Source organism: Lepidochelys kempii, chromosome 4, assembly GCF_965140285.1.
Source record: "Lepidochelys kempii isolate rLepKem1 chromosome 4, rLepKem1.hap1, whole genome shotgun sequence".
In the NCBI taxonomy this organism is placed as follows: domain Eukaryota; kingdom Metazoa; phylum Chordata; order Testudines; family Cheloniidae; genus Lepidochelys; species Lepidochelys kempii.
The window spans coordinates 56,513,181-56,540,271 of record NC_136383.1 but is presented as its reverse complement, the minus strand read 5'-3'; the positions used below and the strand labels follow the sequence as shown (position 1 = coordinate 56,540,271).

The following is a 27,091-nucleotide window of genomic DNA, read 5'->3' as shown; positions in this document are numbered from 1 at the left end:
TCCTTACTCCACCCCTGACAAGTGGATTAGCACTTAAATCGGTCTTGCTGGCTCGAATTTGGGGGTACTGTGGACACAATTCGACGGTATTGGCCTCCAGGAGCTCTCTCAGAGTGCTCCATTGTGACCGCTCTGGACAGCACTCTCAACTCAGATGCACTGGCCAGGTAGACAGGAAAAGAACCACGAACTTTTGAATCTCATTTCCTGTTTGGCCAGCGTGGCAAGCTGCAGGTGACCATGCAGAGCTCATCAGCAGAGGGGACGGTGATGGAGTCCCAGAATCGCAAAAGAGCTCCAGCATGGACCGAACGGGAGGTACGGGATCCGATTGCCGTATGGGGAGAGGAATCCATGCTATCAGAACGATGTTCCAGTTTTCGAAATGCCAAAACCTTTGTCAAAATCTCCCAGGGCATGAAGGACAGAGGCCATAACAGGGACCCGAAGCAGTGCCGCGTGAAACTTAAGGAGCTGAGGCAAGCCTACCAGAAAACCAGAGAGGCGAACAGCTGCTCCGGGTCAGAGCCCCAAACGTGCCGCTTCTATGATGAGCTGCATGCCATTTTAGGGGGTTCAGCCACCACTACCCCAGCCGTGTTGTTTGACTCCTTCAATGGAGATGGAGGCAACACGGAAGCAGGTTTTGGGGACGAAGATGATGAGGAGGTTGTAGATAGCTCATAGCAAGCAAGCGGAGAAACCGGTTTTCCCGACAGCCAGGAACTGTTTCTCACCCTGGACCTGGAGCCAGTACCCCCTGAACCCACCCAAGGCTGCTTCCTGGACCCGGCAGGCAGAGAAGAGACCTCCGGTGAATGTACCTTTTAAAATACTATACATAGTTTAAAAGCAAGCATGTGAAAGGATTACTTTGCCCTGGCATTCGCGGCTCTCCTGGATGTACTCCCAAAGCCTTTGCAAAAGGTTTCTGGGGAGGGCAGCCTTACTGCGTCCTTCATGGTAGGACACTTTACCACTCCAGGCCAGTAACACGTACTCGGGAATCATTCTACAACAAAGCATTGCAGTGTATGTTTGCTGGCGTTCAAACAACATCCATTCTTTATCTCTCTGTGTTATCCTTAGGAGAGAGAGAGATATAATTCATGGTCACCTGGTTGAAATAGAGTGCTTTTCTTCAGGGGATACTCAGAGGAGCCCGTTCCTGCTGGGCTGTTTGCCTGTGACTGAACAGAAATGTTCCCCGCTGTTAGCCACGGGGAGTGGGGAGGGTTGAGGGGGTAGCCACACGGTGGGGGGAAGCAAAATGCGACCTTGTAACGAAAGCACATGTGCTATGTATGTAATGTTAACAGCAAGGTTTACCCTGAAAGACTGTAGCCACTGTTTTATAAAATGTGTCTTTTTAAATACCGCTGTCCTTTTCTTTCCTCTACCAGCTGCATGTGTTTCAATGATCACAGGATCTTCTCCTTCCCAGAGACTAGTGAAGATTAGAAAGAAAAAAAAACGCACTCGAGATGAAATGTTCTCCGAGCTCATGCTGTCCTCCCACACTGACAGAGCACAGACGAATGCGTGGAGGCAAATAATGTCAGGGTGCAGGAAAGCATAAAATGACCGGGAGGAGAGGTGGCGGGCTGAAGAGAGGGCTGAAGCTCAAATGTGGTGGCAGCGTGATGAGAGGAGGCAGGATTCAATGCTGAGGCTACTGGAGGACCAAACCAGTTTGCTCCAGTGTATGGTTGAGCTGCAGCAAAGGCAGCTGGAGCACAGACTGCCACCACAGCCCCTGTATAACCAACCGCCCTCCTCCCCAAGTTCCATAGCCTCCACACCCAGACGCCCAAGAACGCGGGGGGGGGGGGGGCCACCGGCCAACCAGCCACTCCGCCACAGAGGATTGCCCAAAAAAAGGCGGCTGGCATTCAATAAATTTTAAAGTTGTAAACTTTAAAGTGCTGTGTGGCATTTTCCTTCCCTCCTCCACCACCCTTCCTGGGCTACCTTGGTAGTCATCCCCCTATTTGTGTGATGCATGAATGTGAAGCAACAATGACTTTTATTGCCTCTGCAAGCGGTGATCGAAGGGAGGAGGGGACGGTGGTTAGCTTATAGGGAAGTAGAGTGAACCAAGGGGCAGGGGGTTTCATCCAGGAGAAACAAACAGAACTTTCACACCGTAGCCTGGCCAGTCATGAAACTGGTTTTCAAAGCTTCTCTGATGCGTACCGCGCCCTCCTGTGCTCTTCTAACCGCCCTCGTGTCTGGCTGCGCGTAACCAGCAGCCAGGCAATTTGCCTCAACCTCCCACCCCACCATAAACGGCTCCCCCTTACTCTCACAGAGATTGTGGAGCACACAGCAAGCAGTAATAACAGTGGGAATATTGGTTTTGCTGAGGTCTAACAGAGTCAGTAAACTGCGCCAGCGCGCTTTTAAACGTCCAAATGCACATTCTACCACCATTCTGCACTTGCTCAGCCTGTAGTTGAACAGCTCCTGACTACTGTCCAGGCTGCCTGTGTACGGCTTCATGAGCCATGGCATTAAGGGGTAGGCTGGGTCCCCAAGGATACATATAGGCATTTCAACGTCCCCAACAGTTATTTTCTGGTCTGGGAATAAAGTCCCTTCCTGCAGCTTTTGAAACAGACCAGAGTTCCTGAAGATGCGAGCGTCATGTACCTTTCCCGGCCATCCCACGTTGATGTTGGTGAAATGTCCCTTGTGATCCACCAGAGCTTGCAGCACTATTGAAAAGTACCCCTTGCAGTTTATGTACTCGGCGGCTTGGTGCTCCGGTGCCAAGATAGGGATATGGGTTCCGTCTATGGCCCCACCACAGTTAGGGAATCCCATTGCAGCAAAGCCATCCACTATGACCTGCACATTTCCCAGGGTCACTACCCTTGATATCAGCAGATCTTTGATTGCGTGGGCTACTTGCATCACAGCAGCCCCAACAGTAGATTTGCCCACTCCAAATTGATTCCCAACTGACCGGTAGCTGTCTGGCGTTGCAAGCTATCGCCACTCGCTTCTCAACTGTGAGGGCTGCTCTCATCTTGGTATGCATGCGCTTCAGGGCAGGGGAAAGCAAGTCACAAAGTTCCATGAAAGTGCCCTTACGCATGCGAAAGTTTCGCAGCCATTGGGAATCGTCCCAGACCTGCAACACTATGCGGTCCCACCAGTCTGTGCTTGTTTCCCAAGCCCAGAATCGGCGTTCCACAGCATGAACCTGCCCCATTAGCACCATGATGCATGCATTGGCAGGGCCCATGCTTTCAGAGAAATCTGTCTCCATGTACTCATCACTCACGTGACCACGCCGACGTCGCCTCCTCACCCAGTATCGCTTTGCCAGGTTCTGGTGCTGCATATACTGCTGGATAATGCGCGTGGTGTTTAATGTGCTCCTAATTGCCAAAGTGAGCTGAGCGGTCTCCATGCTTGCCTTGGTATGGCGTCCGCACAGAAAAAAGGTGCGGAACGATTGTCTGCCGTTGCTCTGACAGAGGGAGGGGCGACTGACGACACGGCTTACAGGGTTGGCTTCAGGGAGCTAAAATCAACAAAGGGGGTGGCTTTACATCAAGGAGTATTTCAGGCAGGACTTCACGGAAGGTTCCAATAAGAAATGGTGCACCTAAGTTATTGTTCTTATTGGAACAAGGAGGTTAGTCTGGCCTCTGATACATGGCTAGATTTACCTCGCTGCACCTTCTCTGTGAGTGACTGCAGTGTGACCTAGAGGAATGAGTCCTCTAGACGGGGGAGGAGGCAAATGAGTACAAAACAAATCTGGTCTATTTCTTGTTTTGATCCACTCCATCTATCTTTTACATCTTTGGCTGGCAGCAGACAGTGCAGAAGGACTGCATGCCATCCACATCTCATGGCTGCTCGGCAGAAGATGGTACAATACGACTGCTAGCCATCCTCATCTCTTGCCTGCCCGGCAGAAGATGATGCAATAGGATTGCTAGCAATCCGTATCGCCTGCCTGCTCACCATAAGACGGTTCAATAGGACTGACTGCAGGACTAAAGAGAATGACCTGGTCATGTCACTCCAAATTTAGTCCCTGCGCCCATGTCTGCCCAGACGCTCCTAGCCGACGTGGCCAGGAGCACCTCGGACACGACGATGATGGCTACCAGTCGTATTGCACCGTCTGCTGCCACAAGGCAATGGGTTGCTGCTACTGTGTAGCAATGCCGTACCGCATCTGCCAGCATCCAGGAGACATACGGTGACGGTTACCTGAGCGGGCTCCATGCTTGCCGTGGTATGGCATCTGCACAGGTAACTCAGGAAAAAAGGCATGAAACGATTGTCTGCCCTTGCTTTCACGGAGGGAGGGAGGGAAGGAAGGGGGGCCTGACGATATGTACCCAGAACCACCCGTGACAATGTTTTAGCCCCATCAGGCATTGGGATCTCAACCCAGAATTCCAATGGGCAGCGAAGACTGCGGGAACTGTGGGATAGCTACCCACAGTGCAACGCTCCGGAAGTCTACTCTAGCCTCGGTACTGTGGAAGCACTCCGCCGAGTTAATGCACTTAATGCACTGAGAGCATTTTCTGTGGGGACACACACACTCGAATATATAAAACAGATTTCTAAAAAACCGACTTCTATAAATTCGACCTTATTCCGTAGTGTAGACATACCCAAAGAAACTAGGAAGTAGAACATGAAGTTAATTCATTCAGGGCTTTGCTCACCATTACTTGCATAATGGAGAATGCAAATAACGTCACCAAATGTCACCTAAGTACCTTACAAATCTTGTGGAACCCCTGGGGAGAGGCCAATGATTTACAGAAACAGATTCATTTTGTGTGGCGTTTGGAAACATGGTATAAACACAGTAAAAACACTTTTGCCCAAAAAATTAGTGCAAAACAAGACCCTGTGATTACACGCACAGTCTTTGCCGTAATCCATACACGAATAGACATATTGCATGACCAAGTATTCAATACAATTCTGTTTTTAAATATTGGATGATTTTTAGCACTTGAAATATAAGAGTGTCGGTATGAAATATTGTGCTGGAGGTCAGACTAGATGATCATAATGGTCCCTTCTGACCTAAATATCTATGAAAACATGGTGTGTGATTAAAATGAGATTATTTGGCGATCATAATAACAGAGCAACTAGGTGAAAAATCGAAATAGGAGAGAGCCCCCAGAAGACACATTCAAGTAGAATCACTGTAGAAAGGAAAAAAAACCCTTGTTCCCTTTGTCAGTAGCATTTGCCACCCTACAGTCCTTACACAGGAAGATAGGATGATTGTACTGTAAAAATCAATCCCCCTATCTACATGCTGCCAAAAGTGATTTTTGAGATTTGTTTCCCAATATTTGGAGGTGACGTAGAGTATGCTGTACTTGGTGAAACTGTTTCAGCTTTGGATAAAACTGTTCAACAGATGTCCTATAAAAGAAACATCCCGACAGTGCATTTAGTCTATTTCATGTTGCCCTTCTCCTGTCTCCATTGTATCAAAAAATACAGTTTGCAATTACTGGAAATGCAATTACTTCATGCTTTACTAACATTAAACATGATGTGCCAAATTCAGCCCTGGAGCAGAGAAGTACAACTCTCATTGACTCCAGTGGGAAATATGCGTAAAAGAAGTTTTCCCATGTAGTACAATGGAATTCTGTGTATTTGCGCTAATTGGAATACAATAGTTTCATAATCTATTACAATTTAAAAACAAGAAATCTTTCCACATTAAAATCACAACTGCAATATTCTCATAATAAACCACCCCAATGAAACAAATATTGAAGTATGTGCACATTAATTTATGAATACTGTGTAATACACACTGTACAAACAGCCCAGTTTAATTTTATTCCACATTACATCCAAACACAAGCACACAGTATTTTGAAAAGTATTGTTCGCTGTTGCGAGTAACAGAAATAGGCTCTGACATCATACGCTTTTACTGATACATGATAAAACCAAGAGCAACAGCTGAGCAACATGGATGCATTGAGAATAAATCAATCAAACAGGAGGTTTCAGCGTGTAAGAGGTATACAAAATTGCTATGCCTCACCTTCCAGGATACAAGTAAATTCTGCGTAAGTCCATTATTTTATAGCAACTATGTTTAATTTTTACCATGGTTTGTATGACTTGACATTGTTATGCTGACCTTTCCCTAAACATACCATGACAAAAATACAGCCCTGCTTAGAGCTCATTTCTGTTAAATCTAACCAGATTAATAAACGCTGATGCTTACAGGCGGGGAATAAGTGAGTAGAAGGAAAAAAGATTATTCTTCCCATTTACTGTTTGTAGTAACACACAGGTCCCAATCAGAAACAGGGCATCCTTGTAAAAAGTGATGAACAAAAAGACTGAAAGCTGCAGTCCCTGCTCCTAAAAGCTTACAATCTAGTTTGCACCCAATGTATTTTCCCCTATTCTTTTGGGTCTTTTCTTCATTGAACAGATTCTTCACTTCACTAGGTGTTTGGGGTCACCTCCCGCAATTTTTTTTTTTTTAAATTCTTAGTTTTCAGAAGCCCAATTCTTCCCTTTAGAGAAACAGAGTACCCTTAAAATATTTTAAGGGCACCCTAAGATCTCTGAACATTTCTCCTTTCATAGTTGATAGATAAGACAGGAAATATACCATTGAACAAAGATTTTGGAGTCATCATGGCTCAATGTTCATCACCAGTCACTCATGGTCAGGGATGCTGTGAGGATCAAAAGTATAAACTGGTTTAAAAAAATTTAAATAAATTCATGGAGAATAGGCCCATCAATGGCTGTTAGCCAACATGGTCAGGGACACAACCCCATGTTCTGGGTATCCCTAAACATCTGACTGAATGAGAAGGGATGGATCACTTGATAAATTGCCCTGTTCTGTTCATTCCCTCTGAAGCATCTAGCATCACTCACTGTTGGAAGACAAGATACTGGGCTACCTAGACCATTGGTCTGACAGAGTTTGGCCATTCTTATGTTGTCATTGTAGGTCTAAGAGTCGTTCTTCTAATCTGTTCCTTCCTTGCACAAGTGTGTTTTTAAAGTTGTAAGAGGCACCTTAAGAAAAATCCTTTCCTTGCCTGGCTATCTCCAGTTTTAGCCTGTGGGTAGGCCTACATTGCAGGTGGGAGATGTAATTCCCCATGTGGGTAGACACACTCACATTAGCTCAGCTGAAGCTTGCGTGCTAGAAATATCCGCATGGATGTTGCAGCACTGGCAGCGACTAATATTTTACTCAATCATAAGCTGGTGCATTTTTGTTTTGTTTTGTTTTTTAAAACACACCAGTTAGAAAGATTTTCAGACACTTTTAAAAAAAAATTCACGTAATATGACAGAAATTGATTCTCAAACTTCAGAAACTTGCCCTGGGCTTATTCCTTATGAGCACAAGGTAGGAGAACATTTTCAAAGGCACACGTAAGAGTTGTTCACTGAACTCCCATTGCCTTTAGTAGGAGTTTGATGCCAAACTCTCAATTTTGCCTTGGAGAATCTCCACCTCATGCTTTGGATAGACACCAAGATAAAGAATAGTTAGGAGTTAGAAATTCATTTTCCAACTAATTTTCATTACTTATTTTTATTGAACATAAATAGAATGGTTGACTGTACAAATTATGTATTCTCTTATATATGCATTAAAACAGGGTGACAAGCTTTCTAGCAATTTAAAACACACTGATTGGCATAATCTATACACCTTGTACCCTCTGTGCAGAATCCAGTGTAGACTGCTGATGTTCTGTTATAAATTGTAAAACTGATGGATGATTCAAGATTTAAAAAACAAAAAAATCCACTGCATCAATGCAAAAAACCTCAATGCATCTGATTCCGAGTCTCAACATGTGTTTCTTTCAATGTATAGTACAGTAATTGCAAATTCAAATAAATTAATCTTGCAGATTTGTTCCCCCCTCCTCTCCCAGAAGATCACACACAAGAAAGTCAGGCTATTCAAAGATACGGTTTCCAAAGCAACCATTACACAACTGTTGGATCATATTAAAGAAGTTCTGTATTAAAATCACAAATGAGTTTGATTCCCCATAGTTCAAATTCCAGGGTATTACTAATTAAGAGGTCTCTTGGTTTTTGGTACTATTTCTCTCCCTCTGTGTGTGAAACTTGCAAGCTGCTAATTGTGTTAGTACATTCTAAGACAGAGTCTGTTCTCAAAGCAATTCACAAGAGGGAGAGACTCAAAGCAATACTCTAACAACAGAAACAGCACCCAGAGACTCCCCGCCCTTTTGTTGTATTAACAATTGTGATTAAAATAGAGATAGAGGATGTATGTAGATGGATGCTTGGTGTGGATAATAACTGAATGATCAGGGAGGTGCCAGCCTAAGAATCCAGTGTCCATCGGCTGAAGAAGGCGTCAAGTGGAAATAACCAGAGGACCCCCCGGAGGGCAGACTGGAATCCACCCAACAGCCTCAAGAATGGGAGAACCAAAGAACAAGATAACATCTTAGAGCCATCAGGAATGTGCTATCTGCTGATTGATTCAGCAACAGCATGATGAAGCAATTCCCATAGACTGGCATAGGAAGAAATTCCTATAAAAATAGACTCTAAAAAGTGAGAACTTTGGGGTCTGATTCTGCAAACCAACTTCCAGGAGCATCAGATGAGCATCTGACAAGGCCCTGCTCCCTCCTCATGTCCAGGCCACCTGGCCAGTGGCTTGGCATGAGCAACTCTAAGGCTGGTAATTATGATAACAACCTTGCAGAACCTGTGTGTGTGTGTGTGTGTGTGTGTGTGTGTGTGTGTGTGTGTGTGTGTGTGTGTGTGTGTGTGTGTGTGTGTGTGTGTTGTATGAATGAATGTGTGAATAAATATGAGATTGAATGGAATGTTATAGCTATAACTAACTGCTTACTATGATTCTTTCTGTATTCACAATAAATGTGGTATTTTGCCTTTTTCCCTTTAATAAGATCCTGCTGGTTTTTATTTTATTGGTACAACACAACCCCACTTCTCATATTATAAATATTAATTCATAAAGTTACCAAACACAGATACTGTAAAACTCCAACAGGCTACATTACAGTTACTTTGGGAATCCTAACTGAATTTTGAACACTTATAACTTAAAAACCAATCACAAACAAAAATCTCACAACCACCCACTCACCATATCTCATTAACTTCTTTTGTGTGTGTAGCAGTGGTGACAGAAAGCGGGGGGATGGGGAGGGAAAAAGTTATTTACCTTGTAGTAACTGGATCTTTTTGAGATGTGTGATCCCTATCTGAATGCCTCTGTGGTGGGAGGGATAGCTCAGTGGTTTGAGCATTGGCCTGCTATACCCAGGGTTGTGAGTTCAATCCGTGAGGGGGCCATTTAGGGATCAGGGCAAAAATTAGGGATTGGTCCTGCTTTGAGCAGGAGGTTGGACTAGATGACCTCCTGAGGTCCCTTCCAACCCTGATATTTTATGATTCTATGATATGCATATGCTTCATGTGCCCAGAATCAAAGAATTTTGAAAGCAGTATCTGTTTGCCTAAGTGTGCCCTGGCTCTCCTTGTGCCTCCAAACAAGATAATAAAGAGCAGTGTGGGCTGACCGCCTCTCCAGTTCCTTCTTTACTGCGAATCCAAGCAAAGTCCGAAGCAGAAGGGAAGGAGGGTGGGTAGCGGAATACAGAGAGGGACCACACTTCTCAAAGAGCCTCCGCTTACTACAGGGTAAGTAACTTCCTCTTCTTCGAGTGTTGGTCCCTAGGTGTATTGCACTGTGGGTGACTGATAAGCAGTACTCAAGCAGGCAGAGGGTGCAAGGATGCAGTTTGCAGAGCCACACAAAAGGACTGCTGTCCCAAAGGATGTGTCAGCAGTGGAGTCCAGTCCTAGAGTATAATGTCTCATGAACATATGGATGGAAGTCTACATAGCTGCCTTAGAAATGTCAAGCAAAGGTATTTCCTGAAGCAATGCTATCGATGTCGCTTGTGCTCCTGTAGCGTGAGTACTTGCTCCTTGTTGGGGAGAAATGTGAGACAATTGATAGAGTAAGATACACCCATGATCCACTTTGAGATCCTCTCAGAGGAGACAGCAGAAAGAGTCTGAGGTCCAGCTATGGCAAAGTCTGGGAAATTTTCAGATCAATCTTGTCCTTTGCAGATAGAAGGTGAGAACATGTTGTACGTCAAGGGGATGAAGCCTTCTCGCCTCTCTGACTCATGCGGTTTGGGAAGGAAGGGGTGAAGAACAGGTAAGTGCATAGGTTGATATATGCAGAACTCTGAAGCCACCTTGGGGATGTAGCTGTAATGAGACTGTGTCCTTCTAGGATATAGTGCATGGGGGATCCACCATTAGGGCTCCCAATTCATCTACTGTCCTGACTGAGGTAATGGCCACAAAGAATGCAACTTTCATGGACAAGTGATACGTGTTCAAGGTAGCTAATGGCTCAAAGGGAGGCCTAGTAAGAGCTGACAGCACAAGGTTCAAGTCGCAATCAGGGACAGGCTTCCCTACTGGTGGAAAGGTTCTAATTATGGCCCTTTAAGAATCTGACAGTCAGCAGTTGACACCAATCCTAATCTGATATAGGACAGCTGCAGGATAAATTCTAAAGCTTTTACCAGACTAATTATCTGTTAATGATCAGAGTCAGTGGGACACAACAAATTCCCAAGGTTTAGATTCTCAGCTCTGTGATTTCATCTCAGAATGGCAGGTGGCAGACCATAATCGCATGCCTTTCATTTACCATGCTAGCTACTAAGTCCATTTCTGCAAATCACTACTTAAATTGCTGTCATTAAAGCAATTGTCATTAAGATAGGCTCTGGAATATTAATAAAACTAAACTAAACATCTCTCATCAAAAAATTAGCCATAAAATGTCACTGTTTGAAGTGCAAGCAAACTGAACTGTTTAAATAGCAACTCTGTGCTACATATGTGGTGGTACTTTGGTCAGTTTCTGTGAAAGGATGGATTATTTTATCAAATGTGAACAACAAAAAAAGAAAAAATGCAGTATAGCAGACACTGTCACAAGTTACTGCAGCACAATTTCAATAGCAAACTTTGGGGCAAACTTTGGCCCATTATCCTTAGAGGTTTTATTAATAAAACACTGACAAAAATGATTAACTTTTTAAATGAAAAACACTCTCTCTCCATGTTTTCTGCTCTTTGAGCCAATCAGGCAGAGTGACCATCACCAGCTCCCAAGATTCTTCTCCTGACCCAACAGTGTTTCTTCTGCAGGCTGACTCCCACACTACTTTACATACATCTACTATTGCCTTGTCTTCAGGCAGACACCTCCGTCTCCTCATGGAGCAACCAACCAGCCAGAGAAGCCACAAGTGTGACTGTGTGACTTCCCTTGTGGCAGGTTCATGGTGATGAAACTGCATTGAGATTGCTTGGATCATATTCAGACTGGGAGTCTCCCTTGCCACTCAGGCAAGCAGCAGCACCTCTTACATGAAAGTGAAGTTTGCAATCATCTATCTGCAAAATGGATGAGTGAGAGTTAACCCCACCACAGTAGCCACATGAGGGTACATCATCACTACACTATTTCTGTGCCCTTCACAACTCTTAGCAATCAGTTGAAGAGCTGGGACTAAAACTTGTCTTTGGGCTTCAGTTTACTGAAACTTGCCCAGCTTACAGGGCAATGTGATGGGGAGTTTCTCCATCTCTCTTTCTCAGTTCATCCAAAATTGCATCTTCATGAGACCGCCTGCAGCAGGGGGTCAAAATTGTACTATTCACAATAAATCTGTGAGTGTCGGCACCACTGGCTTAGAGCCTGAAACGTAAGAGGAAAGATAAAGCACTCTTTTTATGGGGGATGTTCCAAATTTCAATAGCTTTTGAGTACTTACAATGCCAGCTAATGTGGAGGCAAATCTCTATTATAGTCATTTCTAACACCTGCAGTAAGATGTCTGACAGCAATGTAATGATGCAATTAAAATATGCTTAAAATACAGAGGGGGTGAGAGTCACTACAACACTATACATTAACTTATGCCTAGTTTCTTCATTGTAAAGCGTTACTGATGATTAAAAATGTTTATTTTTAAACTGAAAAATTGATGTAGTCTTAAAGAAACAGCCCTGCACTATCATTGGTTCAGTTCCTTCCCCACCCATAGGTAACCAGTTATTTGTTGAAATTACATTCTCAAAGTTATAAAATTCTCATTTTTTCCTCTCATCAAGCACCATTATTTTAATAAAGCTAGAAAATAATTATTTTACACTATGTTCTGTAAATTGAAAGGTTATTTATTAGGCTTTGTGCCAAAGCATCAATCCCAAATCAGATGGGAATTATACTGGGGTTCTCAGATTCCCTGGGGAAACCAGATGATGAGAAATGAAGGAACAAATCTTGGATACCAGCTGTACTGCTAATCCTACTCCTCTTGCTCTTGCCCATTCATTTCTTCTGCCATCAAGAAATGCTGCCTAATCTCACATCAATAAGGCAGTTTTAACAGGTACATTTGGCCTTCTTCATAAATTCTCCAAGACAAGCCTCCCACTAGAAACATTTATTTATACATCGAAGGTCACTTAACACCAGATAAAGTTATGGGACTCTTATGTTGAGCTGTTCTAAAAGAACAGTGTAGAGAATTTGTTTCAACTCAGCAGCATGGAGATAGCTACCTTGATAACATTGGTTTTCAGGGACTAAAGGTAAGCTAAAAGCATTAACTATTGTTTGAGGCATGTTCTTTCAGTCAGTATAATTCGTTATCTTGTACTTTTGGGGGAGGATCCCAACTTTTTAGTCTTGTTGAATTGTTACGGAAATTCCCAATAATACTGTTAATAAAAACCACCAAGCAGTTGGTATGAAGGAGAAAGAGAGGTGAGTCAAGATGAGGATGGACAAACAATATTTTATGTCCATTGTGTGAACGATATGTGCTTTCTATTTCTATACCATGCAGCTGACAAGAGAATGAGCTTTCTTGAACATATAAGGAAACAGAATTTCAGCATGAGGTTACTGTCCCCAGTCATCTGAATACATTGCTGACCTGTAGGGCAATATCCAGTCTGTGCTGGTAACGACTTTGAGCTCCTTTAACAAGATCTAAACACTCCATCCTTTATTTGGGGCACAGAGGATTAACTTTCTAAACAAAGTTTAGTCTGTCTAGCCTCACTTCAGAGTAGGAATGAGGGATTCCGGCAAAGAATGAAGAGGAAACACACAGCTCTCACTCTGGTTGTAGGAAGACATCCGGCAAATCCCCCAGAATAGAGGAAAAGAAAGTCTAGACCAGGGTACTTTTACCAGAGCTTTGTGTCTTGCTCAGTTGCCCTGTCAGAATCTGGGAAACAGGAACTAGTTGTTCAACTCTCAACAGAATCTAACAATCTAAAGACCAGATCTTATTGTTGTAACTACAGGTCATTGGTGTTTAAAGGAATGAAGAACGTTTAATTGGATGTTATAAATTATGGCTTAAAATACACAACTGTCTCATAATATACAAAGCTCAAGAAATGCTTCTCTCTATGCATAACTACAGTCATGTTGTTGCTATAGTAAAAGAATAATAGTCTGATGTATAGATGAAAAATATTAGACAAAATTATTTTGAGACTTTTGTTTCCAATGTACTGCTTAAAATTAAAAGGAAGTTTTATTCAAAAGATCATTAATTTAATGATCATCTCCCCCTCAGAGTGTAAATCTCTCAACTGAAAATAAAAAAATTAAATAAATTAACAAGTAAACTAAGGATTCCCTTTGAAATGAAGAGGAACGTTGTGACGAAAACTATTATTTTGCCACTAATAGCTGTATGTCTTAACTTAAAACAAACATCCTATATCAATTCCAAATTAGCAGAGCACAATTTATACTTTTCTTAATTTTTGAGAAGCCAGAAGGGTTAGTAGAGTATTTTATAGGAGATAAGTAAGATAAAAAACACAACAGCAGTTGCATTTTACAATTACAAAATACCTTTTTTTTTTTTTTAAAGTTGCCTTTCAAGTTTTGCCAGCAATATGACATCAACACAAAAGAATTGCCTTCCTAGCAAATTTGGAAGAATAAGTAATTACCACATTCGGGAAAATGGGCTCAGAAATCTCCATCAACTGCTAATTGGAACCAAAGCGCCTCTCCATCCGCCAAACCATACAAATGCCCTTGGTGCCAACTTCTATGTATACCAACAAAGGACAGACAAAAAACCAAAAACCCGTATGCACACAGTTATATGAGTGAGAGAGTCAGGCCATTACTGCAGGAAAGGCAGAAGCATCTCTCCCCCTCTAAGGGGGTGGAGCAGTTACCTGCCAAAGCAAAGGAGCCTTTCTGCTAATCAGTGTGCATGAAGACAGCGCCCCCGTAGGGTTACCTGTGCAACCATCCACATTAGCTAATCACCAAGAATATGACTCGGGTGGAAGCAGAGCTAGGCAACAGGCTATTTCCCCCACTAGAAATAACTGAGGCTTGCAGAAACACTGCTACAGCATGAGATGAAGGAACCATTATCTGTTGGGAAACAGCTAGTTACTCTAAACTTACTGCTTCCCAGCCCCCACTTCTTCCTCAAATGCATGATGGGCCAATCTAATGCTGCACCTGCAAAGAAGTCAGGAATTGGTTAAGTGGCATTTGGGCTCAGTGTTACCTTTGTTTTGTTTTTTCCACTTGTACGTATGGACAAACGCTGCACTGTGAAGGATAGTTCTGTCAATAGAGCAAAGCCTACTCAGATTCAATTGTATCAGCTAAGGACCTTAGTTAGCTCCATGCTTTATGTTTATTGGGGGTGGAGAACAGGGAAGGAGAAGAGATAGCTTTTACGAGCAGGTTGTGCTGGAAATATCTGCTTCCACAGCTTCATTTTGAAAAGGGAAATGCATATACAGAAACAGAATTTCAGCATGAAATGACTGATATTACTGTCCCCAGCCATCTGGGTACATTACTGTCCTGTAGGGCAATTCTCAGTCTGTGCTGGGGTAACGTTCTGAATCTCCCTTCCTTAACAGAGCAGTTGCCATCTTTACTCTCCTCCACAGTTGAAACAAACTGCACAGTAATGGAGAGGTAACAGTAACAGCTCTCCTAATCTGCTGCTTTGTTCCTTAGCTGTAGACCTGAGAAGTGAAAGCTTTTCTAGAAGTTTGCTTACCCTGCCTGAGAACACTTACTGCTTCCTCCTCACTACCACTCTAATCATAGCCTGGCCATACCCACTTCCCAAGACCATGAGGAAAAGTCAATGCAGCAGCCAAATGTGTTTTGCCCTGTTTCAGAGCATTCCCAAGTGCCATAGAAGGCCAAGAACTGAAGACTCTCCTCAGTCCACAGCATAACATCACCCAAAATGTCCCCATCCCTAATGTGCTGAGGTCATAAATGTACCCTGGAGTTTTAATAATCTATATTATAGAAATGGCTAACAGCCTGAAATAGATTGAAGTCCTGTTGTGCTAGACACTACACAAACTAGTCCATCCCAAAGACCCTGCAAAAGTCAAAGACAAGAGGTAACAGGTGGGTGAAATAAATAAGCAGGGGGAGGAGGTAGCAAGACTACAAGATGATATTTTCATTTTCCCTGAGGGCCCCCTCCCACATGCACACGCTGGTATCAACTAGTGAATTTGTACTATAATATCCTGTAGGTGGAAGCAGTCATCTACTGGAGACAGGAAACCTGGATTTGGGAAGGGAGAGGGAGGGTATACTTTTTTTTAAACTTTTCCCCATTCCAGCCTCTCAAATTGTGATTACATCTGCTGGTTGAGAAATATCAAACCTACTTTTCTAGGATGATAAAGGAAGGCTTTGGAAAAATTAATGACTGTTAAAATACACTAAATATTCATAAGCAGGGTAGAACTTAGATGTTAAGAAAAACTGAAAATGATGACAGAATAGAAAAGTAGAGGCAGCTTAATTTGTACCCAATATTCAATATCCAAGTTGGTTTGTTCTCTTACCTGCTTCCCATCTAGTGTTACAAGTCTCTTGACAATGCCTGAATCTAACTTAATGGCTTCTGTGATGTCAGTCAAAACCTGTTCAAAGGAATGAGCAGTCTTTTTATTCAGCAGAATTCTCACAGCTTTCCGTGGCTTCACTCCACTCCGAATAACAGTCACCAGTTTGGGTTTAATGAAATCTTTACTCTCCTTTACTTCGCTTTTCATAGATGTCAGAGATGTCAAGGATCGAGCAGACCCAGCCTTAATATTCACAGACCAGTTTGGATTGACATTCTTGGTATAATCAACCTTGCGATATGGTTCATTGGATGCGCATACATAACTTTCACCTGAAGAAAAAAAAAATAAGAAAGACATTGTGATTAAGGGTTTTATGTTAAGCAGATTGGAGAATATATGGAATAGTTGAACAAACTGACAATTTCTTGTCTGAAGCAGCGCTATGTGTTTGGTTTCCAATACAATCCACCTGTCCAATTGACTCCAATCTAAACCACAGTGATATGCTAGAGTAGAGGTTTTTTTTTTTTTGTTAAAAAGTCTGCTAACCCAAACTGAAGGGAGAGTTGGAGAGGTTTCTCATTCTCTCGGAGCTCCTTTTCTATATTATCTCTGCAAAATATTACATTTGTGGGGCTCACAAAAAACACCACCCTCCCCTCATCCCACCCTGTAGAATATACCCAATAGGATGAACTGGGCTTTCCTACAGAGACAAGTTGTACACTGATATTTTAGTAATATACTAGATAATTTTCAGGAGAAAAAGTTTAAGAATTTGCAGAAAAAGTGTACATCAATATTAGTTACCTTGCTTTGTGATGTTGCCTCCCTACCACCTCAGGTTATTGGAAACATTTTAAATATTTAAATAGGAAAACAAATTAATAGATTATCTAGTCCTTCCTCCCTCTCTTGAAGCCCAAACACTCTAGGCTTTGTGGTTAGGGGGGAATTTTATAAAAGCCTCTAGTTAAAACATTGACAGCATATGGCCTGTAAAATATGTATACCCTACTCTTTAAGGCAATAAATGCAAAGAAAGCCCAGCAGTTTCCAGAATTTCAATCATCTTTAATCATTCATGGGGGAAAAAAACCCATATATGCTGTATATACGACTCTTATGCAAACTAACAGAAAAGCAGTGTCACATGGTTGACAGAATTTTGTTGGATCATTTCACACACCAGAGAAATGGAAAAACTGCTGGAGGGAGTTATAAAGTAACAGCAACAGAACTCTAGACTGAATAATGATAATTCTCTGGGGTTGTATTAGTATGCTAAATTAACACTGGATACAGAACAGCCAGTTTTCAGTAGATCTATTCAAAAGGTTTCAGAATATTCTGTGCTAAAACCTAGGTTTTAAATTTGCTCCCAATGGGCCTTTTTCTAATTTGGAATGAACATGCAACCTATAATAAAATGTTTGTAAATGTTTAATCTAGTTTTATTAATAAATGATGACTGATAATCATGATACATGTAGAGAATTCAAAAGTGAAGAAAATTAGATACATGATGTTACACTTTGCATAAGCGTGTTAGCATATCCATAGTTAACTAATTTCCATTACAAAACCCTCTTCTTTGCTCCTCTATAACTTTGATTCAAAAAACAAAACAAAAACAAAAACAAAAAACCCTGACCTGGCCTGAAAGTTGCATTGTTTACCCTAATAGCAAAAGAAACTGTAAATTTCCTTCACAGGTTGCAGAAACCTGCAGATTGCCTTTGAGTTACTATGATATGAAATTTATTTGTTTTCTTAATCTAGTCGAAGTGACTTTTCCCTTTCTAGTTTACTATATATCTAAATCTCCCAGGAAGCTTATTTAACTTGCTATATTTGAAGAAAATACATTATTAGTTATTTTTGTTCTGGATAATTTGGAACCCAGTTCTGCTTATTGATGTCATTGGGAATTGATCCCATTGAGGTCAACAGGAACATATCAGACACTATGCACTGGCAGATTGCAGTTTAGAGTCCTTTTATAGCTGACAGTTTGAAAATCTCTGTTAATACCAAAAGGTGTTATATACGATATTTCATACTAAAAGGATAAGACAGAGTCAATGTCTGCAGTGTGTCTATGAAATGTATCAGTTGGAGATATTTAATACATAGGCTTGGATTTCACTATACACACACACAAAAAATATTTTCATTGATAATCATCAAAATTTACAGATAGTCAAGGAAAATTGTTTCTTGAGAACGTAGAGTTTAAAAAATATTTACTTTGTATACTTTGATATATGATGTTGACAATTTGTGCTTTAAGGGTTATAAAGCTTTAACTTCTTGAATCTCAACATTATCATTAAATAATTATCTAACCCAGCCCCATTAACCGTCTATACCGAAAGAAGGATAGGAGACTCTTGATATGGATTTAATCAGGCCACAACTTTATTATTAGATGTCTGGGAGTACTCGGCAGATAAAAGTCTACAGTGCAGGCAACTCCATGATCATCCAAATAACTACCCGGGGCTTCCACGAGCCCCCACTTCATTTTCCATCCAGGTCCTCCAGTCAACCCATTGCTGGGACCTTACCATCCACTCCCCATCCCTACCCCCTAGGAGGGTTACAGTAGGCTATAAGAAAGGGGAGGTTGGTTCCTTGTCGCATCATTCATAGGAGCCCCAATATCCCACACATACACACACACGTCACAGACTGTAAAATAAGCCCTTCTCCATGAAATCTGATCTTCCCCTTGCTGTGGGGAGCACCCCAGATAGGGGACTCCTAGCTGCAAGTCCCTGCCAGGCTGGGGAGAGACAGGACTTGTCCTTCTCCTACATGGCCACTCTCAGGGGTAGATCAGACCCACATCTGAGTGCATCCCCCTGCTGCAGGAAGCGCCAGTGATGGGCCTCAAAGGTTCCTGCAGCTAGAGGAGGTTTTGGATGTGGGTCCAATCTTCCCCTGCTGCTGGGAGTGCCCCAGCCGGGGGGCTCCTAGCTGTGAGTCCCCGCTGCCAGAAAAGGGAGCCCCACAGTCACAACACTCAAATTTCAGATGTAAAAGTCTGAACACGTGAAATTGACCAATTTTAAAGCCCTCTGGCCATGGAATTGATCAAAATGGACCATGAATTTGATAGGGCCCTCGCCATTGGTACTAGGGCTTATGCACATCAATTATCAGAATATCTTGCAAACATCTCCGGTGGCCATAGATGGTGAGGGCTCTGAGTTACTACAGTGAATTCTTTCCCCATTGTCAGCCCGGTGGGTCCTGCAGACATGCTCAGGCCCTAACTGATCACCATATTTGGGGGGTCAGGAATTTTCCCCCAGGTCAGATTGACAGAGACCATGGGGGTTCTTCATTTTCTTCTGCAGCATGGGACACAGGTCACTTGCTGGTTTGAATTAGAGTAAAAGATGGATTCTCTGTAAGTTGAAGTCTTTAAATTATGATTTGAAGGTTTCAGTAACTCAGCCAGAGGTTATAGATCTACCATTGGAGTGAGGTTCTGTGGCCTGATATGTGCGGGAGATCAGGCTAGATGATCACAATGGTCCCTTCTGGACTTAAAGCCTATGAGTCTATAAGAATCAGGGACTGAAACCAGCTCCCTGAAACCCCATGCCTCTACGTCCAACAAGCACAGCTTAGTTGCAGGAAAGAATCTGGCCCATTCTCTTCATTTTTCTGTATGATTAGTTCATCATTTGAATACCTGCATGGAGCTTCCACTGATTTTAATGAGAACAAAGCGTGCATATCAGAGGGCAGATCTGGACTCTGATATAACAAGAGTTTTAAACTAAGCGGTCATATCAATTTTCTGGCAAGATCACATCACTGTTTTACCCATCATAAAGAAATTTGTGAACTAGTTTAAGAATTATCATTCTCTTCCAGCAATATTTTCACATTAAGTTTGCAGAAACTACTAAGTCTTTACTCTACTAGATTCAGGGGTACATACTTATTTTCTGCTAGACTCCTATTGTGCTATAAGGCTACTCTGTCTCTAAATATTGGATTGCCAAATAGAAACGCCCAGTGATTTGGGAGATCTATCTTAACCCTTGCCAATAAGCTTATTAAAATTATAGATGCCAAGCAGCTAAAGGAAAACACACTTCTAAATGAGCTGTAAAAACAGATGTTAGCAGATAAAAAACACTCTCCCCCATGGTTAAGTTACAGAACTACATTTTTTACAGACCAATTTTTTTTTCTTGAAGCTGTTTTAAAAGGAGCAGATTTCTTTGTGAAATTGCTGAGGAAGGGGCAGAGTATAGTGGGACAAAAGGAAATATTAATATTTTGCATGAAAGGGAATGTTTTGAATGATTAAAGCAGAACCCAGGAATCCCAATTACCAGTTTTCTACTCTCAGTTCAGCAAACTTTTTACTATGTGATCTTGGGTAAGTCACTTGGGGCAGCATTTTCAAATTTTAGTAACTTAAAATCAATATTTAGGCACTTAATCTGTGGCTTGTTTTTCAGAAGTGAACCGTCTCCCATCCACCTTCTGTGGAAGAAGGAAAAATAATCTGCCATTCATTTACGTGCCTAACTTTAGGCACGCAAGTTGGAAAATATTTTATTAGCCACATTTGGGTTCAGTTCACTTATCATTTTTTAATTTTCTACCAACTTTTTATATGAAGGAACTTATCCTTAACTGAACAACATCAGAGTAGATATCTTGTAACCATTACAGAAATACTAATATTTCCAATATCCCAAAAGTGATATTACATAAAACCATTGAAATCAGCAACCTCTGGGGTAAAGTACATCAAGCAGCTATATAACTCTTGCACTACAGTGCCACAAGAAGGGAAAATTCTTAGAAGTAGTGCCATGAGATCTTCACAAATGTACCAAAAGCAGATAGAACTTTAGTGATTACAGTTTCACCCAAAAAGCTTTTATTTTCTAAATCACTTGGAATTTGAGTGACAGATGCTTTGAAGAAAGATAGAGGTTTCAATATTAATGTGAGTTAATCCAATAGGAAAAGAGGAAGGGCCTTTGGCTACAAAATGCTAATTCACGTGATATTTGCTTCCTTTCAATAACATTCATGTATCCAATGCTAAAAAATAAACAAAAGCCTGATGGCCAAGGCTTAAATTAAAGAGGCTGGAGGAAAGAAAATGGGACAGAAACAGGTTCCCTGGTTGAAATCCATGTATTAGTTTTTATAATGTAATTAAAGGACAACAGAACAGAAAGGGACTTCCTGTTCTTAGAATGTTTACCATTATAGATCTTCCCAGTGCTACCTCAACATTGCCATTACAGATGCTCATCATTACAGGATATTTTATTTACAGGATACGCTAGTTAATGTGACACACAGTTTATCAGATTTATAATGGAATACCCGTCACAACAGTGAGAGTCCTCCTATAATATTTTAAATATATATTAATCTACCAGAACAATGAAATTTTTTTTTTAATCAGATCCTTTTTCCAAGGTCTGAATAAGGCCAAGTCTCTTGAAAATCTGGGGAAGTCATGGGGTCTATTTACTAGGATTTTTTCTGAGAAGGTGGGTCAAGTTATGATTTTCTTCCTTTGATAGAAAGGGGCAGGGAGGTATTTTTAACGAAAATTTTAAGGAGTTACAGAATCCATTTCAGATTGTGTGAAATTCAATATTTTAGCTCTACTCCATTTCAAAACACAGGCTGCATACAGGTTCATGAATTTGAAAGAATAGCCGACATACACAGGCAAAAACTGGCATAGATCACTATCATAAATATAAAGGGAAGGGTAAACACCTTTAAAATCCCTCCTGGCCAGAAGAAAAAACCCTTTCACCTGTAAAGGGTTAAGAAGCTAGGATAACCTCGCTGGCACCTGACCAAAATGACCAATGAGGAGACAAGATACTTTCAAAGCTGGAGCGGGGAAGAAACAAAGGCCCTCTCTGTCTGTGTGTTGTTTTTTGCCAGGAACAGAACAGGAATGGCGTCTTAGAACTTAATAAGTAATCTAGTTAGATATGCGTTAGATTCTGTTTTGTTTAAATGGGTGATAAAATAAGCTGTGCTGAATGGAATGTATATTCCTGGTTTTGTGTCTTTTTGTAACTTAAGGTTTTGCCTAGAGGGATTCTCTATGTTTTGAATCCGATTACCCTGTAAGGTACTTACCATCCTGATTTTACAGAGGTGATTCTTTTACTTTTTTCTTCAATTAAAATTCTTCTTTTAAGAACCTGATTGATTTTTCATTGTTCTTAAGATCCAAGGGTTTGGGTCTGTGTTCACCTATGCAAATTGGTGAGGATTTTTATCAAGCCTTCCCCAGGAAAAGGGGTGTAGGGTTTGGGGAGGATTTTGGGGGGAAAGACGTTTCCAAGCGGGCTCTTTCCCAGTTATATATCTGTTTGACGCTTGGTGGTGGCAGTGATAAAGTCCAAGGGCAAAAGGTAAAATAGTTTGTACCTTGGGGAAGTTTTAACCTAAGCTGGTAAAAATAAGCTTAGGGGGTTTTCATGCAGGTCCCCACATCTGTATCCTAGAGTTCAAAGTGGGGAAGGAACCTTGACAATCACGAACACTGATCTGACAAGCAGTTTGATACACGACAGACTTATTATTTGGTCACCTTAGTGTATTACAGATATTTGTCAATTGTTTCAGTTCTATGCCTGCTTTCTTATACTATTTATGGTAGCGTCTCTTCACGTGGGTACAGATTGGGCTACCACACTTGCATGCCTGCACATCTGGAAAAATCAAAGATAAGAGCAGAAGAGAGAAATGACTATTTAAAAATGGAAAAAACCCCTCTCATTCTCTCTTTAAAATAAATGAGTGAGTGTGTGCTTGGTTAAGTAATTTAAGAGACAAGGATTGAAATCTTGGCTCCATTGAGAGTTCAATGACAAAACTTCCATTGACTTCCATGGGGCCAGGATTTCATCCAAGGTTCCTAAATACCATCAGAGACCTTGCTAAATGTTCTGATAGTTGGTATAATTAAAGATCATTAAGACACCATTTTGCATGTTCTGATGGGTTATGCATGGAACTGGGAGCCAGGAACTCTCAAACAATAATCTTGGATCTGCCACTGATTTGCTTGGACAAACCAGCAGGTTACGTGTGCTAGCAGAAGTTTAAGTGCAAATTGCAACCCCTCACTCCAGCAATGAGTGCTGCCCTGCAAATAGGATTCACTTCAGCAGGAGGACAGATGGAATTTCTAAAAGACAGCACAAACTCTAGTTCTCTTCACCCATTTCCCACATCTGTAAAATAAGAAAGAACACTACCATCCAGATAGGGAAGCATTAATTTTTGAGCAACATTCTACGAACACCATGTATTCTAGCAAGGTCACTCTCCTGTGTTAAGAACCTTTTTGTCTCTGTAGCTTTCTTTTGCGGAAAGAGTAGGACTTGCCTGAAAGCATTTTACATTATGTGATCACTGATCACTCTGTATGTATAAAACCAGTGAATTTGATATGTTGCTATATTTACCATTACACCAACGGATTTTAAATCCATTTGAACTCAAAAGAGTTTTGATTTCCTGAACAACAAAAAATCCTCTGATTAGCTCCCACTAAATACAAACATTGATGTGTAGAAATATTTCCCTCCAGGGTTACATTCTATATTTAAACCCATATTAATGAAATAGTTTCTATATATCATTCAACACAATGTAACAAATGCATAAAAGTGCAATTCCAGCCTGATAGAACATAAGTTTAGCTGCTTTTTCAACCTTCCTATAGAAGGTTTTCCCATTTCAGCTGTGTATACATATCATCTAAACTGGAGATGAAGGGCCAGATATGAAGCCCACAGAAATCATGGGAATCCTTTGGATCAGACCCTAAGTTTCAAAGTCACTCATAAACGTATCATCCCTAGAGGATTAGCGTGATTCCACATACATATAGTAGCTGTATTTCCAAGTATGTAAACATGCTGTTGACTTTAATATGTCATGAACTTTACATTGCTCTACATTTTGAAATACTTTTAAGCTAATGCATAACAACCTCAAATGGCATATACATATAGCAATTGCCTTGCTAAAAATACAAAGCAGGAGTCTTTTCAAGCTGTGGGACAGGAGACTGGTTAAGAATTTTTTCTTGTTTCTTCAAAATATTGTTGATAACATAATTTCTCTCACTAGCTGAGTGTCCTGCTCCAGCTCCTGCCGCTGTCAGGCTGGTGGAATGGGGAAGGGATGAGGAACAAGGGAACTTGGTGGCCTCTCCCAGTGCCAGAGGTGGAGGGGAAGGATGCCATACCAGGTCACTCACTCTTCAGGGGCAAATACATATGCAACCCCTTGGGAGGTAGTTCCTGCCTACCCACACAGGCTCTTGCGCCTGCGTGCTGGTGATTGCGCCAGGACCAGAGGAACCTGTGGCCTGTGAATGATTCTGGGGGATCCCAGGGACAGGAGCATGAGGAGAGGTGCACAGCATGGATGTCTGCATCCAGTTGGGGCCACCTTCCTGGAGCATGTCCCAAGCAGGGGATGCTCACAGGCCAGGGAGCAGTTGGGCACCTAGCCAGGATGGACTCCCTGACCCTAGGCATCCACGGAAATACTCTTTCTTAGAAAAATGTGATGCGTATGGCACATCACTCTCCAAAGGGGGGGCACAGCGAAACAAACAAAAACTGGGAACCTCTGATGTACAACATTGGTATTCAGCATAAATCCATCAACTCTCCAGATATTAGATTGTAATATGAAATTGGTTATGTAGATATTACATGGTTGTTTACAAATATAAAAAAAGTGAACTATACTCTGATGAAAAGGAAATTTCATTAAGCAATAAGAGGCGTATTAGGCAGAAATAATATGAGCGCTACTGAAGTAGGTTACGGTCTGGCTTCTGTAACCAGCCAAACTATTCTGCAGGAAGCTCAGCCAGGCTGCAGAACTATTTTGTCAGAAGTATGAAAGCGCCTCACAAGTTGGCATTCTAATATCAATGGGGCATATGTAAAATACAGAGATTTAGAATAGTGTTTACAGCAATCAAGAAGTGACATCTTTTCTGTGCAGAAATCCTCCTGGTGAACATCTGTTGACATTTTGGATCATTATACAATCAACAAATAATTTAACTGGTTTCTTACTCTCTGCCTCAGAGTTTGGAGTGTTACACATGAAGAAGAAATGTTACCTGCCTGTAAAACCCAAATTCCTAAGTAGTTTGCCCTTGGGTTGGGAAACTAAAAATTTTCCCAACATTGTATTCTTCACAGAAAAACCGGTCACAACCTAACCCAAGGCTTTGGGATCAAGACTCAAACTTTTGAGGAACAGTTTTCAGAGCAACCTACAAAATCTCAGGGCATTTGGCTGTGCAGCTGTAAAAACTGATACTGCACAGATTAGAGAAAAAATGAGAGAGATGGGTCCTGTCCTTATGATTATCAAGAGAGTTCTTGAGACCAACTATTTTCTGCCTTCATGTAAAATTGGGATATACTATTTTTTTTTATTTTAAGCAGATATACTTATTAAATATATCCTTATAATTAATAAATACTTTATAATATATTTATATCTGGCTATGTAAATATTCTGACTTCATGAAATGAAGAAAAAAACAATCTTGAACAGCACCACAAAATAAAAATGTATGTGACTTATGATTATACATGTTCATGAGTAAAGTAGCTGCCAAATATCTCAGTGCCTTTCATGGCATGAACATTATACATCACAGCCAACTGGCTACACATTTAAGAAGCAAGCCAAAAGTGTTCTGATGTCTCATGATCAAAAACACAGGTTGCCAAAGGAAGAGTTACAGATATTCCATTTAAACCTCGCCATTCTGAACCTTACAGTTCAGCCTTACAGTTCTAGATTCCCCCAGACTTCAATACAAGTTTTACTCTAGTAATAACAGCAAAATCTGACCCTCTGTATTCACAAGATATGATGATCCCATTCAGCTCTCTCAGTTCAGAATAGACGTAATGCAGTTCACTGTACTTCCTGGAGCGTCAATGAGTTTATCTTGGGATTGTTGAAGCGTCTTAGAGGCCTCAGGATAAAATGCTTACAGTAAGTGCTTTGCCATACTTCCTATATGTTGGAAGCTGCATAACAATCTAGTGGGAAACGAAGTATGAACCAGCATCCACTATCACAAGATGCTTCCATCTAGTTCTCCTAGACACCATAAGTTGTCTCCAATTTTACACATACTAATATTTAATAGCATTCCTCTTTCCTGACCCCGAATTACAGTAAAAACAACAATGATCAAGTAATAAATAAAGTTATGATGGAAATTTTAACCACACAAAGTTCAGGGAATTCAAGAAATGCATGGGCCAGATTCAGTTTACACCAGATTTACACTCATTTACACCAGATTTACATTAAGGTAACTGAGATCAGAATCTTTTTTCATAATTTCGAGAACCTCATAGTTCAGTTTCCTTTTTAAATGCCGTTAAAACTTCAACCATAATATTGCAATAATGGAGCTTTTCATGCTTCTCTTCCTTGGTTATAAATATCCCTTATTTTAAATCATCACATGAGATTCAAGACTGAACTGCTCCAGATATAGAGCAAAGGCTAGTCCATTTACTCAAATATTAGACAAACAAAAGTTATCTGTGTTTATTTGAATGCGTGTCTATATATGAAAAAAATTAGATATGAATATGTGAATACCCATACTTAAATTGATAAGCTACATTGTGTATGTGCAGTCCACTATTTTCAAATGCTTACAACATTTCTCAATAAGTAATCTTTTTTCTCTCAAAGTCCATAAAGTTTACATTCCTGACTGAGGATTAAGTACATGCTAAATTTTTAAAACAAAAAAGCTTGAGTTCTCAGAATGCCAACACATGGAGAGAATATGGAGGCCCAGATTCACCAAGGGCCTTAGGTGTTTAAACCTCTGATTTAATCACTTCAGTTCCAGTGTTACACTTCACTGTGATTCACAAAACTCCTGCTCAGCTGCCGCTTAACCCTGCAGGCACCTAAATTGACTCAGTGCCTAAATTTTCAGGGTAAAAAAGTTCCCTGGACACCTAATTTAGGCTATGTCTACACTAGAGACCTT

At 41.2% G+C, this 27,091-nt stretch overlaps 1 protein-coding gene across 3 annotated transcripts in view; it reads right to left on the bottom strand.

Annotated features, from left to right (window-relative positions):
* DCLK2 (doublecortin like kinase 2) overlaps positions 1-27,091 on the bottom strand; it is a 146,666-nt gene that overhangs the window by 111,047 nt on the left and 8,528 nt on the right. For all 3 annotated transcript variants that reach the window (XM_073341328.1, XM_073341326.2, XM_073341327.2), the window contains exon 2: positions 15,997-16,331. In XM_073341328.1, coding sequence (XP_073197429.1) covers positions 15,997-16,331 — 335 coding nt within the window. The remainder of the gene's footprint in view (positions 1-15,996; positions 16,332-27,091) is intronic.